General features: G+C 42.8%; 1 protein-coding gene across 5 annotated transcripts in view; it reads right to left on the reverse strand.

Moving 5' to 3' along the window:
* Positions 1-23,816, reverse strand: part of CENPC (centromere protein C) — a 1,046,742-nt gene that overhangs the window by 520,851 nt on the left and 502,075 nt on the right. For all 5 annotated transcript variants that reach the window (XM_085636509.1, XM_085636507.1, XM_085636508.1 and 2 more), the window contains 2 exons: positions 18,769-19,050; positions 7,731-8,012 (listed from right to left, as the gene is read on the reverse strand). In XM_085636509.1, the coding sequence (XP_085492635.1) occupies positions 7,731-8,012; positions 18,769-19,050 (564 nt within the window). The remainder of the gene's footprint in view (positions 1-7,730; positions 8,013-18,768; positions 19,051-23,816) is intronic.

Genomic DNA, 23,816 nt, shown 5'->3' on the forward strand with positions numbered 1-23,816 from the left:
AAAAAAAACTTGCATTACTTCCTTCGATACCCATTTGTTTCACAAAAAGTAAATTGTATGGATGTTTCTTATGGCTCTTTTTTCAAATTTTAAAAATAATGCTTTCCTTAGGTGCAGTTAGCATAAACAAATCAAAAGTATCTATAAAAAATGTTAAAATAATCTGCCCGATCTCTTGCCGCCTTCGAAATATTATATGGACCTTAATTGGGAATTTACAAATCGAATGGTCCATATTTTGTTTATATTGCAAATATTGCGCTCCAGTCCCATAAGTGTGAAACATCCCAAAATGTAATAAGCTTGACTGTTAGTCTAGGAGGCACATGTGCTCGATGTCTCCATGCCTGGGAAAGAACTGATGGCTTTTTCTGTTTCGAATGTTAAGTTTTAAAGTTTTGCCATGGTTTTCAGAAATAGCCACTGTACCAATGATATTTATGTAAAAAAATAAGTTGCAATTAAGAAGTCGAACATACAAAACAAAGTAAACAAATAAAGTGCAGGTTTTAAAGAAGACACTGCTAAATTGTAATACCCTTTTCAGATTCTGTAACAATGGGGAGAGAAACTTTACATGATAATATACAATACCCATCTAAGATATGCACATTCTGTAAGGCTTCATTCACACCCAAAACTAGTACCACAACCAGTAATGATACGGAAAGAACATTCGTGGATGTTCAATGGATGAAGCCATTACCATTGGCCGCGGCGATAAGGTTCTTTTCAATAGTGCTGTACATTTTCCATGAATGCAGTTATTGAGCTACTAAAGGTCTAGATTTGTAACAGACCGACATGGTGAAACCAACACCAAAGTTCAAGCCTCTTTTCAGAGAGGCACTGCAGTATGAGCCAAACAAATCAGGTTCCCATCCAAACTAGAAATACTTGAGTCTGTCCGATTGCAAAGAGTGAACAAATACTTATGAGAAATCCTTTATATTACAGAAACAACCCCAGAATGAAGTGATCATATTCTATAGAGAAGACTTCCCCATTCCTGACTGCTGCTAAAGTTAATTCGCAATCAGTTGCAAAATGAGAAAGAAGGATGCAAGAAAGCCCCACTGTTAGCCTGAACAGCGGCACCTTGCAGACTAACATTATTTAGAGAAAAGAAAGGCAACTGGCTCAAGTAAAACTCTGAAAAACAAATGTAAGGATGAGTAGCCGAAGTAGAATTAATTACCTACCTATATCTTTAGTTCACCAGCCTTGGCCTCTTTTATAGAGTCATGCTTGAATCATTTCATCATCAGGCTAGAAATCTCTGGTACCTTTATATAGCAGTAAACAGTGTTAGAAAGGGTAAAAGGGCTAAAACTAGTGTTTGTTTAGATGCACTTTCACCCCATTAAGAACAAAAAATATCAACCAAAGAAGTGGAGTGCTGAGCTTTTCATCCACCCTAGTACCAATAAAGCTTATTTTATATAGAACAAAATTTATAGAAGTGACTCTGTTTCTGAGGGAGACGGTCGTATGTGAATCTATGAATGATGCCTAAATGGGAGAAATGGAGCTAGAGGCAAATAATTTCTTATCTGGCACTGGATTTTTAATAGATTCACATGATTGAATCAAAATAGTAAACAGTCTGTAAAGCGAGGATCAGGTTCACCTTTAAGGAACTAGGCTGCTTAGAACTACTTGACTGACAAGTCGACAGAGCATTTACACTCCGGCTGGGTGAAAGTGTGCCTCCTTTTCTATGTGCTAGACGGCAAATGTCCTCTAGCGGCAATCTCACATAATGCGTGGCTATCGCTGTCATACATCTTGAAGAATGTGCCCTGACATTGCTTTAAAGTTGGTGCTGTACTTTGGTGTGATATAAGGTAATGCAGACTGAACCACCAAGCAATTCTCTGTTGCGACAATGGGAGGCCACTGCCTGGGTGGCTGAAAGAAGAACATCATTGGTCAGAACTAAGGAAGACATTAATGTTGCCCTAGTAGAATGTGATGCAACTGCCGCAATCTAACAAATGCAATGATCCTTCTACTGACCTGAATGGTGAGTTGGGGAAAAAGGAACGCAGAATGACTGCTTAATGTAAATAAGAGTCTGACGGGACCTTGGGAATGATTTCAAGTTGGCTCATAAAATTACTTTGTCTTTTGGAAATTCAAGGTTTGTCTTATGGTGGTCAGCCGGTGGACAGTCTGGTTGTTAAAATGTTTGTTGAATTCATTAGAAAGAACTTAGTCTGATATCTTCTCTTGGCAACTGCTATCAAACTCCACCTCAGGGTCCAAAGTATCTACTGGCAGGAATCTGTAAATCTTCCAGAAAAATGGGGGAAAAAGTGCAGGAAAATGCATTTCCCTCATCGAAGTAGTATTTGTAGTTGATGAGGATGTCACGTGAGTTTATGTCTTCAACGATGATTTCACTTGTGTAGTGGACTAGGGTATTTCCGTTTACTGTGTTGACATCAACAAGGGCCTGAACGTTGATAGTACTATCTTCGGAGGGAAACTGTCAGAGAACACATTGCTAGTGAAGTGGTCATCAACAGGCTGGTTGTTAACAATGAAAACTTTTTCAAAGACAACCGTAAGGTCTTTCTAGGCATCTGACGGTCATCAAAGGAGGCAAACTTTCGCATCACTATTTGCACCAGCTGTTCTTCACCATTTTTGACCTCCTTCTCTTAGATAGGTCTAAGGTATGTTACAGTGAGACACCTTTTGAGATTTATAAAGCCGATAAATTCACTGATGGTGTGATTAGTCTGCATACATCTGCATTGGTTGCAATCTGAGCAGGACTTGAAAAGAAAGCTTATCTTTTTTTGCCACAGAGGCAGTTGGTAATCATAAAAGTTCACATGGGACAGAAATGTGGATGTCTTTCGACAAGAATCCTCAGGGTTGTGTCCAAGATAACAGCCGAGTAATTTGGAATTATCGGAGCTCTGCCGAGTGGAACCTGTAAAGGGTTGGGGGTGATGTGATGTGAGACGAGGATCATCCTGGGGTAGCCCTTCTGCAGCCCGCTAACTGACGGTCTGGCCCGTCTCGGCACCCCACCGCCCTACCCTACTTTCTCACCTGAATGGTTGCGAATCATGAACTAGAGAAAGTACCGAAGCACTGGCAGCTGTTTTGGAGAGGGTATACGGAGCTTCTCACCCCTCTTTAATGGACCTTCTGGGCCAGCGGAGACTACTTACCATTTGATGGTGTATTATGGAGAGGGGTCGTGAGGCCACAGTGGAACATACATCTTTTGTGGTGAGCCTTCGTGCCCTGCGGAGTCAGACCGCTAAAATAAGCGGCGCATGGCATTGAAAAACTCTTTAATCTGATTGGGAATCACTCCGGCTTCCGGAAAAGGAGGGAGGAGAGAAGCGGACGGTGGCTCCGCAGAATAGTGCGTAGATTGTCGGTGCTCCTTACCTTGTTCGTTGACGGACAACAGTCAAGGCAAAGATGAAGTCCTCTTGGACTTCCTTTTCTTGTGACTCTTCCTTGAATGTACCGAGGACCTTGACTTGGAGGAAGAGAACTTGGGGCTCCAGGAGCGGTCCTTTGACCTCCTCTCCTTCGATCGGGATTTCCGCGGAGTCTCGCTGGATGGTGTCGACTGCTGGGCCGCAAGCAGCTTCACAGCCTGCTCCTGCAAGGCCTTCGGAGCCATGGCCCGATAGTCCGTTCACGATTTCGAGTCATGTTCACACTCAAGACACCAAAGGCAGACGAGGTAGGGAACGCTAATAGACATGACGCAGTGACAGGCACCACACTGTTTAACCCTGATCTTCCTCGAATACATCCTTCGACACACAATGAAAAAAGTCTTAAAGCAGACAAAAAGTTCTAAAAAACTGTCAAAAAGTGACTGACGGGTAGCTCTTCCCACATAGGCACTTAAATGTCATGGAAAGAAAAGAACTGACATTCATGTGCCTGGGTGGCGCCTATATAGGTGATCGCGACTTCGTAATCGACGCCAACGATGCAGACAACGTCAAACTGAGCTGAATGGAGCCACCCAACGGTGGGCGTAATAGGTAAGGCTTGAGCAAAAGTTTTCGGATCCAGCCTGACGCCAGGGGAGTTCCACTGTAAAGAATTTGGAGCTAGAAGTCTCTATCAGATAAATTGTATTGAAAAAGAGTTATGGGGCTCCTATATATGTGAGGAAATATTCCACAGTTTATGGATTAGCAGACAGAATGCATAATGAGAACTGGAATGCTCCTCCGTTACATCTTCTGCCTTTAATGTGGTGAAGATATAGCCAAGACGTGAGCAGAACACAGCACTGGAGAGGCTGGACTTACCACCTTCAATGCAAAAGTCTCTGGTCAACAAATCGTATACTAGGTGAAGGGAATATAGCAAAGACAGGAATTCAAAACTGAAAAAGAGCACGGATGCTCAATAGACATAGAAACAAATTAGGTGATGCACGTGTGTCTGGGTGGCAGCTATACAGGCGACCGCAAAATAATAACCAACGCAAACGATGCCGACAAAGTCAAACGGAGCCGAATGGAGCCACCCAATGGTGCACGCAATAGGTACTGCTTGAGCAAAAGTTTCCGGATCCAGCAGGACGCGTGGGAAATTGTATGGTAAGAAATTTACAGCTATAAGTCTCTATCAGATAAACTGTATTGAAAAAGACTTATGGGAATCTTATTTGTAGGAGGTTGGCTTAGGTTATGGTGCACACTTATTTAAGGGAAGAACCCTGCACTAATTTAGACAACCCTTATGGTGATTTTAGTGGTCTTAGACAACCTTAGAAAGCCCTCTAAGTGGTAACTGTGAAGAGCAGCATTCAGGCTTAGTCCAGATGGAGTGTTAAGCAGCTTGATTTACCAGTACTAATCATACAGTTTAGGTTAAACGGAAAAAAAACAGTGTAGTTATAAAAATGGTAATATTTATTATACACACTCACTAACACTTTAGTACATCTTCTACCCGAAGGTATAAACAAAATACACACAATATTTTCAATAGGAAAACAGGTAAGTTGCACAAATACACAGTGGTCTCGAGGGGGAGACCAAACCATATACTAAAAAAGTGGAATGCGAACAGCAAACGAGTCGAGACTGGACCCTGAAGACTTAGAAGAGCTAGGGTCCAAGGAACCACCCAAGGTGAGTACCGAGGAACCCCACGGAGGCCATGTGCAGAGTGGAAACACAGCCATGTACTCAATGCAACTCAAAGGGAGGTCACAATGGCAGTTTTCAAGAAGGAGGACCCTTCTCTGAGAAACCCTGAATAAATCACGTGGAAGAGGGAAGACTGGAGAGTCAGCCCACCCGTGGATACCCCAGTATACTTACACCAGGGAAATCGGGTGCAAAGGTGTGAAGTGACGTCGGAAACTGCTGTAAATCGCAATGGTGGACTTCAGAGAAGATGCCACTGCCGAAGAAGGTGAAAGAGTCCGGTGGAATCCAAAAGGGAATTGTTGAAGAGGAGTACCTGCAACCAGAGGAGACTGAGTCTATGCCATCAGGAGTCACCAGGATGCATGGAAGACCAATGACAGAAGATGCAGGAGGGTTGACAATGACCTAGTTTCTGCAGATGTGAGGACCAGGCGATGCTGTGGAAGACCTGGAGCCGTTCACGAGCTGTCCCACGTCAGAAGTCGAGAACCATGGGGTCGGTGTCAGGCGGGAGCACCAACAACCCTTGGCAGCAGCAACAGAGGAGGAAAACAAAGAAGGTGCAGTGTCGGGACCAGCAGGAGCTAAGGGACTCACCAAGTGCTGGAGATTCAGAGCAGGCCCCGAGCAAGCAGGGGATTCCACCGGAGCAAAATAAGACCCTTGAAAGGGCCCACAGGCCGAAGACACAGGAGTCACAATAGGACCGCAAGCAGCTCACCAAGGATGAAGGCCCACATTGCAGAGGATGCAGTGAGGACGAAGATCTTGTAAGCAGGAGTGGCTGGAGGCTGGAGCTTCTTGGAGGCCAAAGATCTCTGGAGAAGAGAGACAACAAGTCTTGGAAAAGGCAGGTCGACGCAGTGCACAGGGGTACTGCTTCAGTCGTTCCGACGAGAGATACCGGCTTCAAACTTGCTGAGAAAACAGTGCAGGCCTCGAGGGAGTTGCAGAACCACCACCTTTGTTGCGGAACCTTTCGGAGTCCGTGGGAGCTCAGGAGCAGCACACCCTTCAGCTTCACTGCTGTGCCTGCGGATACAGGGGAGTGACAAGATCAATCCAAGGGAGATTCCTTTGCATGCCTTTGATGCCCACAGGCCTGGAGAAGACCCTGGATGGAGCACAGGCAGACGACACAGAAGAGTGGCAGGGCGATGAGACTAGGATTAGCAGGAGTCTTCCAGATGCAGTCTCGGGTCCCAAAGTGAAGTCCAATGAAGTCCAAAGTGACCAGACGGTTGAAGATGAAGTGGGTTCGGATCTGAATCTTGTCCCATGACGAATCTGAAGAGCCACCAACAGGTAAGCCCTTAAGAACCTTAAGGAAAGTGTTGGGACGATTCAGGAATCCCTCCCAGGGGAGGGGCTGGACAGAGGGGAGGATACTCCCATGTCCTTCGTCCAGTTTTGCACCAAAGCGGGAGCCAATGGCTCCCTGAACTGGTTTCAACTGGAGTATGCAAGGAGGGCACCAAATGTGCCCTTTAAAGCAGTCTGGTGACGCTGGCAAGTGCCCCCACCCCAGCCCAATACACTAAGTCCTGTTCGGGAGGTAGCTCTATTTCTCCGCGACAGGAAACCTATTGTTCTGACTTCCCCTGCTCGAACCTCGCTCAGCAGCAGGACGGCAGAGATGTGTCTGTGGTTAGCAGAAGCACTAGTTTGCTGTTAGACCCTGAAAGACTGGTACCGAGAATGCAGGGGGGCTGGAGCCCCCTCAATACATGGGATCCTACATCCAACATCGGAATCGGTAGGATTTCAACATGTTTAATACCAAACATGATCAGTTTCGGAGCAGCCAGTATCTAGTTATTGACTTGATGTCCACTATATGCAGAAAAGGGCTGACCACACTTAGAAAGCCTAGAGAATCGACTTCTGGGTTTGTAGGGGGTGTTCTGCTCATGCAGGACACCATCACACTTAGAACCAAACACCCTGCCTACAGGATTGAAGGGCCTCCCTTAGGGGTGACTTATTGATTTTAAGTGCAGTGACCTCAGATATAAGTGAACTTATTTCACTTATATTGACAGTGACCGGGGTCCTGATTAGCAGGATCCCAGTCAGACTAGTCAAAAAAACAGAATGACACGAGCAAAATATGGGGGTAACCAAGAAAGCAGATCCTACACTATATATGTGAGGAAATATTCCACAGTTTATGAATTAGCAGACAGAATGCATACTGAGAACTGGAATGTTCCTCTTACATTTTCTGGCTTTAATGAGATGAAGATACAGCCAAGACATGAGCAGTCCACAGCACTGGAGAGGCTGGACAACTCCAACGCCAAAGTCTTTGGTCGACAAAAAGTATACTAAATGAGGTGAAGGGGATAAAGCGAAGACAGGAATTCAATACTGAAAAAGAGCATGGATGCTCAATAGACTTTCCTTTATCTTTTCGTACACTTTCATTTGAGGTTACATGGGATAGTGGATTCGGGGTTAACCAGAATGATCAAAAAAAATATTTATCAGAGACTGTTTTTGGACAGAACTACACTTATCCTAGGAGAAAGCCAATTTACAACATGTACAGAGCATAACAAAACAATAATAGCTTACTTTTTGAGAAACGCTCGGAGAGTTTTCTTGACACTGTTTTCTTTGTCTGAGATGGACATATCAAATCCTGCTCTGGATTTACCACCCACCAAGCCCCTGCAGGTTTCTGAACACGTCCTCTTTTAGAAACAAAGGGAGAAGCTTCTTCCTCATTTTGAGACGGATATGACTTGAGGACTGGGCTTTTTTCACTGCTGTCTTGAAGTGGTGAAGACACATGATTTGTTTCCAAATCTCCTTTCTCTGGGTCACCAGACGCTTGATTTTTGTTCACTTGTTTTTCTACAAATGAAATAGTTTAAGTCAATCACTGCTGCAAAGAAGGCCTTACATGACATTCAAGCCCAGTTTAAATTTTAATTTAAAAAAATGTATTAGCATTTGGCACGGGTGCTGGACATTGTGTACAAAAAATAAGATGACAAAATTAAATTGGAAATTAAATAGCATTGAAAAAGGAAGGTTAGAAAAAAAGGCAGGAAGAAAAAATAAAACAGACAAATTAAAAGGTTAAAAAAACAATTCTGCCCTTTGATCCAAAAGCTTGTTCACAGCTATCTAGTCTTGAATGAGTAATCTTGAATGTATTTTTGTTAGCCGAATTCCTCTGACTCACTGTAAATCTTTACAATGCTGGAGGCTTATCAGCCACTAGCAAGCTGTTTATCTTTCAAGCAGAGGAGGTCCATCATTATGGGTACCAGGGCTACACACCTCCCTTTACCAAAGCATGATGAGTAACTGACACACTGAGCAAAGGCCAGCCTGACAAACATTCACAATATCAGGCAGCCAGGAGCTTTACATGTGCTAATGCTCATACACCTAGCAGCCTAAGGCAAGCTTTGCCGGGCTGAAGATTTCCAAGACCTGACCTCTGTGATCTCATCAGCACTGCAAAGCCCAGTGAGCTCCCCGTCCTTTACATTCGCCACTGATGTTGGCACCAAAAAAGGTTCACTAGCAAGGAGATAAACTGCAAATACCAACACTCCTAAGCTAAAGAAACTTAAGCCCGCCATAAATCAAACCTTAAGGAAACTCCGCAGGCATCCACAAGAGCCCACTCTGCAGGGAAAACTGAGAAAACATAAGGCAAATTTTAAAAAGATAAAAAGGAATAAAATGAGGCAAGAAAATGAAACATTGTGGGCAAGGCTGCTACAAGATTTAAAGAGCAAGAACGCCCGGTTCTGGCGAACAATCAACACCCTACAGCATCCTTCCAATCAAACAACAAACTCCAATTATCAGAGGAAGACTGGGTGAAGTTCTTGCACGACCACTTCAACAGCCCTGATCAAGGGGGAAAAGAGAAAAATAAAGAGATTTGTGCAATATCAGGGGATGATGTGAACCTAGGTATTACATGCAGTAATATTAAAACCAATGCAGGAAAAGAAACATCGGAAAACGGTTCACCGCCAATTACTGTGAAGGAACCTTTCAACATCACGCTACAGCAAATCAAGAGGCAAATGGCAAAAGGGAGGCTGGAAGGTACCAATAAACCAGACTGGCTTCTGCAAAAGTATAGGAAAAACTACAAATATCATGGCCTTATCATTATTGATAGATGCTGTAAAGGAAGCCAAGCGATCGTTATTTTTATGCTTCATCGACTACAGCTCAGCATTCGAACACGATGCCGGAGCAAAACTATGGCAAAAGTTGAAAAGATGGGACATTCCTCCAGCACTCCTAAAACAGCTAATCTTATTACAGACGGATTTTTGGGTAAAACCCAAGCTGGGAGACGGTACACACCTCTCAAAGTGCATTAACATGACAAAAGGGATAAAACAAGGGTGCATCCTCGCTCCTACCCTGTTCAATCTCTTTATGGCGGTTTTCCCAAGAGGTTGGAAAACTGTACATTGCATGCTACAAAACTCGGAAAGATGACTATTTCCAACCTCCTCTATGAGGATGATTTAGTCTTAACTCGAACCCCAATCGGACTACAGCACTTACTGGACCCCGCACAAGAATATTCACATGAGAACTCCCTGCAAATTAATCTAAGAAAAACAGAAACTAGGGCAATACATTTTACCAAAAAGAAAAAATTGCATTGGCATCTGGATGCACACCTCCTAGAACGGTTCTTATAAACCACAAAAGGAAGCCCTGAGACGGCAAGGAACCACAACAACATTAGCCATGAAGTGCTACTCTAGCCCCTCTACTCCAGGTCATTCACCCAAAACTCCTCCCAACACTAACTTATGGAAGTGAGCCAATGCAAGGGAGGGATGCAATCACTCTGGACAAAATAATCGCCAGGGCCTACAGAACAATCCTTAGCTTTCGAAACTACACTTCCCCTGCACAAATAAGGTTTAGAATTTGGTTTACAGAAAGAGACCTTGGCCAGAAGGGGGGCTTTTATATAAAGTTGGCATAAGATCAAAGGAGCCAAGAAGGGAACATTACATTTGCATCTCTGGCCTGAACTGTCACTCCGGGAAAACTCACCGACCAGAGTGTACCTTCAAGACTTCTTACTGCAGCTGGGTCCGAACAACCTATGATAGACTTCAGCAACCACTCAAGCTTCTCAAAAAGTAGTATTGAAAGCCACAAAAGCTATTTTTTTAATTCAAGATAAATTCACATTGGCGGAAAGGGCGCATTGTTGGTTCGTACTTAATTACGTTGCTGTCAAACTGCAACCATATCTGAGTGCATGATTCAACGTATTGGTGAAGGAGAAATTCCTTAGACACCGCCTGGGCATACTTCCAATTCTTCCTCATCTACCTCCATGGAGGACAAAACCAGGAGTCAACAATTGTCGCTTATGTGGTAATGGAAGAGAAGACCTTCTTCACAAAATTTGCACTTTTACAAGACTATTGAATGATCGACGCTCAATGCTCCGTCCCATCTTCAATCAAAAAGGCATTCGGACATTCATATAGGCGGTGTTGGCCTGTTTTAATTCAACTGCCACACAATTAAACTGCAGCTTCAAATAATTTCTCAAAACTGTAGACAGATGACTGGCCCAACTGCCACCTTGCAATGAAAGAACAGGTGAGTAACTGAACAAATATTGACAAAGAGTAACATCGCCACGCGCATTTTAACACCAAGCAATATCCCCCATGCTAAACCAGAACAGGTTGTTGCAATTACTTTGAAAACCTTGAAAACCTTGCATTTTAATGCATTATGCACATCGCATTTTCAATCAAAAAGCTACTAAATGCTGTTACAATTGGCAAGCTGCACAAGTGACTATTATTCACACAAATCTGAAATTATTCCTTCAAAGGACTACTTTGCACAGCGTACATTGCACAACATAAGTTTTATACCAGATGCACTGCCACTTTAACCAGTAGAATGCTGCAGCTTTACTCGGTCTAGGGACAAGATCTGGGGGAACAAGAACAATCTAAAACTCTTACCTTTCTCTCACATAGGAACTTCGTACTTTCTTTCCTGGGAACAAGAACAATACCAGCATATTTTGACAGATAAGCACCTTCCGGATTATCGAACACAAATTTATGAGAAAAACAGCCCTTATTTGTAAACACGTGTTTTAAATGCACTTCTCTTGGCATTTATATTACATTACATTACAAGATGAATCCATGGAGGATTATCTGTTCAAAACCTGAGGCTATTGATTTTTACTTTTTACTTATTGCTTGAACGCTCAAAGTTTTATGTTTAAAATCATGTATAATTTGTGTGAGTTAATTTGTGTAATGTTATGTATATGCAACAGTTTTTATTAATCATGCATAATAAACTTACTTACTGCTTTTAAAGGTAAAGCAGTGGCTCAATTGGATTCTTCCCAAGCGGTCTGGGCACTAAAGTAGTATCAGCTGCCATGCCGTTGGACCATGCACTCGTAACAGTATTCAATCTAGACTGGTATATCATAAAGAGGTGGGTTAAAATGCACCTTTTCATTTTCTCTAAATTAGAATATGAGAAGTAGCTAAAAAAACTAGCATTACTTCCTTCAATACCCATTCGTTTCACAAAAAGTTAATTGTGTGGATGTTTTTTATGGCTCTTTTTTCAAATCTTAAAAATAATGCTTTCTTTGGGAGCAATTAGCATAAGCAAATCAAAGGTATCTATAAAAAATGTTAAAATAATCTCCCCGTTCTCTTGCCGCCTTCAAAATATTATATGGGCCTTAATTGGGAATTTACAAATCGAATGGTTCATATTTTGTTTATATTGCAAATATTCCGCTCCAGTCCCATAAGTGTGAAACATCTCAAAATTTAAGAGGCGTGACTGTAAGTCTAGGAGGCACAGGTGCTCGATGTCTCCATGCCTGGGAAAGAGGTGATGGCTTTTTCTGCTTCGAATGTTAAGTTTTAAAGTTTTGCAATGGTTTTTAGAAATAGCCATTGTACCAATGATATTTATGTAAAAAAGTTGTAATTAAGAAGTATAAGTTACAAAACAGAGTAAACAAATAGAGTGCAGGTTTTAAAGGAAGACACTGATAATTTGTAATACCCTTTTCAGATTCTGTAACAATGGGGAGAGAAACTAACAGATCCTTTACATGATAATATACAATACCTATCTAGGATATGCACATTCTGTAAGGCTTCATCCACACCCAAAACTAGTACCACAACCAGTAATGTTTCAGAAAGAACATTCGTGAATGTTCAATGGATGAAGCCATTACCATTGGCCGCGGCGATAAGGTTCTTTTCAATAGTGCTGTACATTTTCCATGAATACAATTATTGAGCTACTAAAGGTCTAGATTTGTAACAGACCGACATGGTGAAACCAACACCAAAGTTCAAGCCTCTTTTCAGAGAGGCACTGCAGTATGAGCCAAACAAATCAGGTTCCCATCCAAACTAGAAATGCTTGAGTCTGTCCAGTGACAAAGAGTGAACAAATACTTATGAGAAATCCTTTACATTACAGAAACAACCCCAGAATGAAGTGATCATATTCTATAGAGAAGACTTCCCCATTGCTGACTGCTGCTAAAGTTAATTCACAATCAGTTGCGAAATGAGAAAGAAGGATGCAAGAAATCCCCACTGTTAGCCTGATTAGCGGCACCTTGCAGACTAACATTATTTAGAGAAAAGAGAGGCAACTGGCTCAAGTAAAACTCTGAAAAACAAATGTAAGGATGAGTAGCCGAAGTGGAATTATTTACCTATTTGTATCTTCACCAGCCTTGGCATCTTTTATAGAGTCATGCTTGAATCATTTAATCGTCAGGCTAGAAATCTCTGGCACCTTTATACAGAAGTAAACAGTGTTAGAAGGGGTAACAGGCCTAAAACTAGTGCTTGTTTAGTTGCACTTCCACCTCATTAAGAACAAAAAATATCAACCAAAGAAGTGCAGTGATGAGCTTTTTATCCACCTTAGTACCACTAAAGCTTATTTATAGAAGTGACTCTGTCTCTGAGGGGGAGGGTCGTATGTGAATCTATGAACGATACCTAAATGGGAGAAATGGCGCTAGAGGCAAATCATTTCTTATCCGGCCCTGGATTTTTAATAGATTCACATGATTAAAATAGTGGTGGTTTAGTAGCACTAAGTGGAGTGCTGCGCTCTTTAGCCACCCTTGTGCCACCAAAGCTAATTTGTCATAGCACAAGTTAAAGGGCATTCCTTATAGAAGTGAGTTTTTATCTCGGGAGGAGGGTTGCATGTGAATCTATGAACGTTACATAAATGGGAGAAATGAAGCTAGAGGCATGTGATTTCTTCTCTGCCACTGGATTGTTAATAGATTCACATGAATGAATCAAAATAGTAAACAGTTTGCGAAGCGAGGATCAGGTTCACCTTTTAGGAACTAGGCTGCTTAGAACTACTTGACTGACAAGTCGACATAGCATTTACACTCCGGCTGGGTGAAAGTGTGTCTGCTTTTCTATGTGCTAGACAGCAAGTGTCCTCTAGCAGCACTCTCACATAATGCGTGGCTATCGCTGCCATACATTTTGAAGAATGTGCCCTGACTTTGCTTTGAAATTGGTGCTGTGCTTTGGTGTCACATAAGGTAATGCAGACTGAACCACCAACCAATTCTCTGTTTCGACAATGGGACGCCACTGCCTGGGTAGCTGAAAGAAGCACATCATTGATCAGAAATAAGGAAGACATTAATGTTGCCCCAGTAGAATGTGATGCAACTGCTGAAATCTACCCAATGCAATAATCTTTCTACTGAACTGAATGGTGGGTTGGGGAAAAAGGAACGCACAATGACTGCTTAATGTAAATGAGAGTCTGATGGGATCTTGGGAATGATTTCAAGTTGGCTCATAAAATCACTTTGTCTTTTGGAAAATTAAGGTTTGTCTTATGGTGGTCAGCTGGTGGACAGTCTGGGTTGTTAAAATGTTTGTTGAATTAATTAGAAAGAACTTAGTCTGATATCTGTTTTTGGCAACTGCTGTAAAACTCCACCTCAGGGTCCAAAGTATCTACTGGCAGGAATCTGTAAATCTTAAAGGAGAAATGGGGGAAAAAAGTGCAGGAAAATGCATTTTACCTCATCGAAGTAGTAGTTGTAGTTGATGAGGGTGTCAGGTGAGTTTATGTCTTCAACGATGATTTGACTTGTGTAGTGGACTAGGGTATTTCCGTTTACTGTGTTGACATCAACAAGGGCCTGAACGTCGATGGTACTATCTTCGAAGGGAAACTGTCAGAGAACACATTGCTAGTGAGGTGGTCGTCAAAGGAGGCGTACTTTCGCATCACTTTTAGCACAAGCGGTTCTTCACCCTTTTTGACCCCCTTCTCTTAGAAAGGGCTAAGGTATGTTACAGCGAGACACCTTTTGAGATTTATAAACCTGATAAATTCACTTATGGTGTGATTAGTCTGCATACATCTTCATTGGTTGCAATCTGAGCAGGACTTGAAAAGAGGGATTATCTTTTTTGTCACAGCGGCAGTTGGTAATCATAAAGGTTCCCATGGGACAGAAATGTGAATTTCTTTCCACAAGAATCCTCAGGGTTGTGTCCAAGATAGCAGCCGAATAATTTGGAATTCTTGGGGCTCTGCCGAGTGGAACCTGTAATGGGCTGGGAGTGATGAGAAGAGAATCCTCCTGGGGTAGCCCTTCTGCAGCCCGCTGACTCGCGGTCTGGCACGTCTCCGCACCCCACCTCCCTACCCTACTTTCTCACCTGAATGGTTGCGAATCATGAACTAGAGAAAGTGCCGAAGCACTGGCAGCTGTTTTGGAGAGGGTATACAGAGCTTCTCACCCCTCATTCATGGACCTTCTGGGCCAGCGGAGACTACTTACCATTTGATGGTGCATTATGGAGAAGGGTCGGGAGGTCACAGTGGAACATTCATCTTTTCTGGTGAGCCTTCGAGCCTTGCGGAGTCGGACCGCTCAAATAAGCGGCGTATGGCCTTGAAAAACTCTTTAATCTGATCGGGAATCACTCCGGCTTCCAGAAAAGGAGGGAGGAGAGAAGTTGACCGTGGCTCCGCAGAACAGTGCCTAGAGCGGCATTGCTCCTTACCTCGTTCGTTGACGGACAACAGTCGAGGCAAAGATGAAGTCCTCTTGATATTCCTTTCTTGTGACTCTTCCCTAAATGTCCCGAGGACCTTGATTGGGAGGAAGAGAACTTGGGGCTCCAGGAGCGGTCCTGTGACCTTCTCTCCTTCGATCGGGACTGGGATTTCCGCGGAGTCTCGCTGGATGGTGTCAACTGCTGCGCTGCAGGGAGCTGCACAGCCTGCTCCCACAAGGCCTTCGGAGCCATGGCCCGATAGTACGAGCACGATTTCGAGTCGTGTTCACACTCAAGACACCAAAGAGGCAGACAAGGTGGGGAACGCTATTAGACATGACACAGTGACAGGCACCACACTGTTTAAACATGATCTTCCACTATTACATCCTTCGACAAACAATGAAAAAAGTTTTGGAGCAGACAAAAAGTTACAAAAAAAACAGTCAAAAAGCAACAGACGGGTAGCTCTTCCCTGATCGGCACTTAAATGTCATGGAAAGAAAAGAACTGACATTCATGTGCCTGGGTGGCGCCTATACAGGAGACCGCGACGTCGTAACCGATGATAACGATGCAGACAACTTCAAGCGGAGCTGAATGGAGCCACCCAACGGTGGGCGTAATAGGTCTTGCTTGAGCAAACGTTTTCGGATCCAGCCTGACGCCTGGGGAGTTCTACAGTAAGGAATTTGTAGCTATAAGTCTCTATCAGATAAACTGTATTGAAAAAGAGTTATGGGGATCTTATTTGTAAGAGGTTGGCTTAGTATATGGTACACACTTATTTAAGTGAAGCACCATGCACTAATCTAGACAACCCTTATGGTGATTTTAGTGGTCTTAGATAACCTTAGAAAGCTCTCTAAGTGGTAACTAGGGACCAAGGAACCACCCAAGGTGAGTACCGAGGACCCCAACGGAGGTCATGTGCAGAGTGGAAACACAGCCACGTACTAAATGCAACTCAAAGGGAGGTCACGGTTGCAGTTTTCAAGAAGGAGGACCCTTCTCTGAGAAACCCTGAATAAATCACGTGGAAGAGGGAAAATTGGAGAGTGAGCCCAACCGTGGATACCCCAGGATACTTACACCAGGGAAATCAGGTGCAAAGGTGTGAAGTGACGTCGGAAACTGCTGTAAATCGCAATGGAGGACTTCAGAGAAGATGTCGCTGCCGAAGAAGGTGAAAGAGTCAGGTGGAATCCAAAAGGGAATTGTTGAAGAGGAGTAACTGCAACCAGAGGAGACTGAGTCTATGCCATCAGGAGTGACAAGGACGCATGGAAGACCAATGACGGAAGATGCAGGAGGGTTGACAGTGACCTTGTTGCTGCAGCTGTGAGGACCAGGCGACGCTGTGGAAGACCTGGAGCCGTTCACGAGCTGTCCCACGTCAGAAGTCGAGAACCATGGGGTCGGTGTCAGGCGGGAGCACCAACAAGCCTTGGCAGAAGCAACAGAGGAGGAAAACAAAGAAGGTGCAGTGTCGGGACCAGCAGGGGCTAAGGAACTCACCAGGTGCTGGAGATTCAGAGCAGGCCCCGAGCAAGCAGGGGATCCCACCGGAGCAAAATAAGACCCTTGAAAGGGCCCACAGGCCGAAGACACAGGAGACACAATAGGACCGCAAGCAGCTCACCAAGGATGTAGGCCCACATTGCAGAGGATGCAGTGAGGACGAAGATCTTGGTAGCAGGAGTGGCTGGAGGCTGGAGCTTCTTGGAGGCCAAAGATCTCTGGAGAAGAGACACAACAAGCCTTGGAAAAGGCAGGTTGACGCGGTGCACAGGGGTACTGCTTCAATGGTTCCGACGAGAGATACCGTCTTCAAACTTGCTGAGACAACAGTGCAGGCCTCGAGGGAGTTGCAGAACCACCACCTTTGTTGGTGAACCTTTCGGAGTACGTGGGAGCTAAGGAGCAGCACACCCTTCAGCTTCACTGCTCTGCCTGCAGATGCAGGGGAGTGACACCTACAATTCAAGGGAGATTACATCGCATGTCTTTGATGCCCACAGGCCTGGAGAAGAATCTGGTTGGAGCACAGGTACAGACGACACAGAAGAGTGGCAGAACGATGAAACTAGGATTAGCAGGAGTCTTCCAGATGCAGTCTCGGGTCCCAAAGCAAAGTCCAATGAAGACAGCAGTGACCGGACCGTTGAAGATGAAGTGGTTTCGGATCTGAATCTTGTCCCACGACGAATCTGAAGAGCCATCCACAGGTAAGCCCTTAAGAACCCCAAGGAAAGTGTTGGGAAAATTCAGGGATACCTCCCAGGGGAGAGGCTGGACAGAGGGGAGGATACTTCCATGTCCTTCGTCCAGTTTCGCACCAGAGAGTGAGACAATGGCTCCCCAAACTGGTTTCAACTGGAGTATGCAAGGAGGGCACAAAATGTGCCCTTTAAAGCAGTCTGGTGACGCTGGCAAGTGCCCCCACCCCAGCCCAATACACTAAGTCCTGTTTGGGAGGTGGTTATATTTCTCTGCAACAAGAAACCTATTGTTCTGCCTTCCCCTGCTCGAACCTGGCTCAGCAGCAGGAAGGCAGAGTTGTGTCTGTGATCAGCAGCAGCACTAGTTTGCTGTTAGACCCTGAAAGCCTGGTACCGGGAATACAGGGGGGCTCCCTATGGGAGCCCTCCAGTAAATGGGATCCAACATCGGAATCGGTAGGATTTCAACATGTTTAATACCAAACATAACCAGTTTCGGAGCAGCCAGTATATAGTTAGACATATCGTAATTGACTTGATGACCACTATATGTAGAAAAGGGCTGACCACACTTAGAAAGCCTAGAGGATCGACTCCTGGGTTTGTAGGGGGTGTCCTGCTCATGCAGGACACCATCACACTTGGAACCAAACACCCTGCCTACAGGATTGAAGGGCCTCCCTTAGGAGTGACTTATTGATTTTAAGTGCAGTGACGTCAGATATAAGTGAACTTATTTCACTTATATTGACAGTGACTGGGGTCCTGATTAGCAGGATCCCAGTCAGACTAGTCAAAAAAACAGAATGACACCAGCAAAAAATGGGGTAACCATGAAAGCAGCTCCTACTTTCCTACACTATATATGTAAGGAAATATTCCACAGTTTATGAATTAGCAGACAGAATGCATACTGAGAACTGGAATGTTCCTCTGTTACATCTTCTGGCTTTAATGAGATGAAGATATAGCCAAGACAAGAGCAGTGTACAGCACTGGAGAGGCTGGACTCAACTTTCAACGCCAAAGTCTCTGGTCGACAAAAAGTATACTAAATGAAGTGAAGGGATACAGCAAAGACAGGAATTAAATACTGAAAAAGAGAGCACGGAGGCTCAACAGACTTTCCTTTATCTTTTCGTGCACTTTCTTTTTGAGTTTACATGGGATGGGGGATTCTGGGTTAACCAGGATGATCAAAACATTTTTTTATCAGAGACTCTTTTTTGACAGAACTACACTTATCCTAGGAGAAAGAGCCAATTTACAACAGGTACAGAGCATAACAAAACAATAATAGCTTACTTTTTGAGAAAGCCTCAGAGAGTTTTCTTGACACTGTTTTCTTTTCCTGAGATGGACATATCAAATCCTGCTCTGGATTTATCACCCACCAAGCCGCTGCAGGTTTCAGTACACGTCCTCTTTTAGAAACAAAGGGAGAAGCTTCTTCCTCATTTTGAGACGGATATGACTTGAGGACTGGGCTTTTTTCACTGCTGTCTTGAAGTGGTGAAGGCATATGATTCGGTTCCAAATCTCCTTTCTCTGGGTCACCAGACGCTTGATTTTTGTTCACTTGTTTTTCTACAAATGAAATAGTTTAGGTCAATCACTGCTGCAAAGAAGGCCTTACATGTCATTCAATCCCAGTTTAAATTTTAATTAAAAAATAAGATGAAAAAATTAAATTGGAAATTAAATAGCATTAAAAAAGGAAGGTGAGAAAAAAAGGCAGGAAGAAAAAATAAAACAGACAAATTAAAAGGTTACAAAAACAATTCTGCCCTTTGATCCAAAAGCTTGTTCACAGCTATCTAGTCTTGAATGAGTAATCTTGAATGTATTTTTGCTAGGCGAATTCCTCTGACTCACTGTAATTCTTTACAATGCTGGAGGCTTATCAGCCACTAGCAAATTGTTTATCTTTCAAGCAGAGGAGGTCCATCATTATGGGTACCAGGGCTACACACCTCCCTTTACCAAAGCATAATGAGTAACTGACAGACTGAGCAAAGGCCAGCCTGACAAACATTCACAATATCAGGCAGCCAGGAGCTTTACATGTGCTAATGCTCATACACCTAGCAGCCTAAGGAAAGCTTTGCCGGGCTGAAGATTTCCGAGACCTGACCTCCGTGATATCATCAGCACTGCAAAGCCCAGTGAGGTCCCCGTCCTTTATATTCACCACTGACGTTGGCACCAAAAAAGGTTCACTAGCAAGGAGATCAATTGCAAATACAACACTCCTAAGCTAAAATGACTTAGGCCCTCCATAAATCAAACCTTAAGGAAACTCTGCAGGCATCCGCAAGAGCCCACTCTGCAGGGAGAACTGAGAAAACTTAAGGCAAATTTAAAAAAAATAAAAAGGAATAAAATGAGGCAAGAAAATGAAAATTTGTGGGCAAGGCTGCTACAAGATTCAAAGAGCAAGAACAACACCCAGTTCTGGCGAACAATCAACACCCTACAGCGTCCTTCCTATACAACAACAAACTCCAATTATCAGAGGAAGACTGGGTGGAGTTCTTGCACGACCACTTCAACAGCCCTGATCAAGGGGGAATAGAGAACAAGAAAGATTTGTGCAATATCAGGGGACGATGTACACCTAGGTATTACATGCAGTAATATTAAAACCAATGCTGGAAAAGAAACATCGGAAAACGCTTCACCTCCAATTACTGTGGAGGAACCTTTCAACATCACGCTAAAGCAAATCAAGAGGCAAATACCAAAAGGGAGGCTGGAAGGAGCCCCAGGCCCCAAGGAGATTCCACCCATTTTGTCTAAGCAAGATCTCTTGCATTGGAGTAAAGTCTTGGTATCAGTCTACAAACAGGTACTTTAGAATGAAACAATTGCTGAAGACTGGAAGGGATCAACAATCTCCCCAATTTATAAGCAGGGCGACAAGGGCAAAGCAAAAAACTGCTGCCTTATCGCCTTGATTGAAAATTACGCAAAATACTACACAGGGGTAATCCTGGAAGAACTCACATCTTGGGCTACAAGCTAAGTCCATCATACCAATAAACCAGACTGGCTTCTGCGAACGTATAGGAAAAACTACTAATATCATGGCCTTATCATTATTGAAAGATGCTGTATAGGAAGCCAAGCACCGCCTGGGCATACCTCCAATTCTTCCTCATCTACCTCCATGGAGGACAAAACCAGGAGTCAACAATTGTCGCTTATGTGGTAATGGAAGAGAAGACCTTCTTCACACAATTTGCACTTTTACAAGCCTACTGAATGATCGACGCTCAATGCTCTGCCCCATCTTCAATCAAAAAGGCATTTGGACTTGCAGATAGGCGGTGTTGGCATGTTTTGATTCAACTGCCACACAATTAAACTGCAGCTTCACATGATTTCTCAAAACAGTAGACAGGAGACTGGCCCAACTGCCACCTTGCAATGAAAGAACAAGTGAGTAAATTAACAAAGATTGCCAAAATGTAACATCGTCACGCGTATTTTAACACCAAGGCATATCCCCCATGCTAAACCAGAACAGGCTGTTACAATTACTTCGAAAACCTTGAAAACCTCGCCTTTTAATGCATTATGCACATCGCATTTTTAATCAGAGAGCTACAAAATGCTGTTAAAATTGGCAAGCTGCACAAGTGACTATTATTCACACAAATCTGAAATTATTCTTTCAAAGGACTACTTTGCACAGCGTAAATTGCACAACATACGTTTTATACCAGATGCACTGCCACTTTAACCAGTAGAAAGCTGCAGCTTTACTTGGTCTAGGGACAAGATCTGGGGGAACAAGAACAATAACAGCACATTTTGACTGATAAGCCCCTTCCGGATTATCGAACACAAATTTATGAGAAAAACAGCCCTTTTTTGTAAACACGTGTTTTAAATTCACTTCTCTTGGCATTTATATTACATTACAAGATGAATCCATGGAGGATTATTTGGGGCAATTGATTTTTACTTATTGCTTGACCGCTCAAAGTTTTATCTTAAGCAGCCTGTACTATATTGTGGGTTTTATTCCTTTTAAAATCATGTATAATTTGTGTGAATACATTTGTTTAATGTTATGTTTAAGCAACAGTTTTTATTAATCATGCATAATAAACTTTCTTACTGCTTTTAAAGGTAAAGCAGTGGCTGAACTGGATTCTTCCCATGCTGTCTGGGCACTAAAGTAGTATCAGCTGCCATGCCGTTGGACCATGCACTTGTAACAGTATTCAATCTAGACTGGTCTATCATAAAGAGGTGGGTTAAAATGCACCTTTTCATTTTTCTCTAAATTAGAATATGAAAAGTAGCAAAAAAAACTAGCATTACTTCCTTCAATACCAATTAGTTTCACAAAAAGTTAATTGTGTGGATGTTTTTTATGGCTCTTTTTTCAAATCTTAAAAATAATGCTTTCTTTGGGAGCAGTTAGCATAAAAAAATCAAAGGTATCTATAAAAAATGTTAAAATAATCTCCCGGATCTCTTGCCGCCTTCGAAATATTCTATGGGCCTTAATTGGGAACTTACAAATCGAATGGTCCATATTTTGTTTATATTGTTATATTGAAAATATTCCGCTCCAGTCCCATCAGTGTGAAACATCCCAACATTTAAGAGGCTTGACTATTAATCTAGGAGCCACAGGTGCTCGATGTCTCCATGCCTGTGAAAGAGCTGATGGCTTCTGTTTCGAATGTGAAGATTTTAAGTGTTGCCATGGTTTTCAGAAACAGCCAAGTTTTAAAGGAAGACACTGCAAATTTATATTACCCATTTCAGATTCTGTAACAATTAGCAGATAAAAAGAACAACTCCTTTTCATGATAATATACAATATACAATAACCATCTAGGATATGTACATTATGGCATGCAGCTGCAAACCTCTTTTCATGTCCTTCCAACCCATTATTTGTGTTACACTATTAGATATTACAGGAGCACTTTCTACATATCACCTGATTCTGTACTTGTTTTGAATCATACCCCCTTTTTGTGAGGTAGTCTTACCCCCCTTTGCTAGATATTACCGACATATAGGGAGATTGAAACATAGTAGACGCAATTAATTACTACTATGGATCACTTAAGAATGATTACACCATTTGGGCTCATATTTCGTTATTTTATTTTAGCTTTATTTTAATTTTTGATGCAATTTGGAGCTTCGTGCCTTGTTGAAGTTTGGACCTTATTTTATTGTTAGTTACGCTTCTGTTTCAGTTAATTCCTAGGCCTTGCGCCAAATTTTAATAGCAAGTCCGTTTGTCCTGACATCTGAGCAGTCCGCATTGTTGTGTTCCTAATCACCATGGCAACTGAATGGAAGATCGCAATTACGTTTACGTAACGGCTATACGTCATTTCCTTACGCTAATGCCTCGTGTACGAATACATATACGAGAGTAGATAAGCCGCTCGGCACTCCAGCCAGAGTCTACCGTGAATGCCGCAGCGATATCCAAGGTGAGCGGTTGCTCCTAGCGATTATAATAGGGATACGGATGTATTTAGTTATCTGACATCAGGCATTTAGTTTTCTGACAGCAGGCACGTAGCATATAACGTATGTATATGACCTACTTTCACTTACATGAACAAGCTTTGTTTTTACCCATAATGCACTCTCTAATATTATCTTCTTTGACGCATGACCTGCTCCATTTACACAGCATCTAGCGTTTTTGTTAGTATTGTCCCTCAGATATACATGATACTATATGGAGGGTCGGTTTTTAACCAAAGTACAGTATTTAACGCTATGTTTAGTCACACTTTGCTGATGGCTATTGTAGTGACATCCACTCTTACAGATGCTAACACAATAGTTCCGATGCTGGTCTTTTTTCTATATGGCCACACTATATTGTTTTAATTAATATTGACTTTTAATTCGTACTACAGGAATCGCAATGGAGAGAGACTCTGTAGACGGTTGAGTTGGACTTAAAACTTTCATCTTAGGTAAGATCTTTTATGCCATACCAGGCATGTTGAAATGAAAGGTGAAGGTGCACTTTGGTGATATTATATTTCATTTTAATTCTGAAATGTTGTATTATTTTTACAGTGCCTTCTGACCAACTGTATTGACTGATACCACGGTTGAGCGTCAAGAATTGTGGCCTAAGTATCATTTCACTCCCTTTTATCACTTTACACTAATTATGTAAGCAGAGTGACTGCTATATACTGGTCCTGACGAATGCCTAGAACTACATTGTCACCAAGGCAGAAACATGATGACCAATCAATAGGGTATTTGTTTCCAACTCTACATCACCTGTTTTTATCTATTATCCCGTAGGATGGAAGAATAAAGTTGTTGCCCCTACAGAGTTAGTTTTT

The sequence above is a fragment of the Triturus cristatus genome, chromosome 2_1 (genome assembly GCF_964204655.1).
Source record: "Triturus cristatus chromosome 2_1, aTriCri1.1, whole genome shotgun sequence".
Lineage (NCBI taxonomy): Eukaryota > Metazoa > Chordata > Amphibia > Caudata > Salamandridae > Triturus > Triturus cristatus.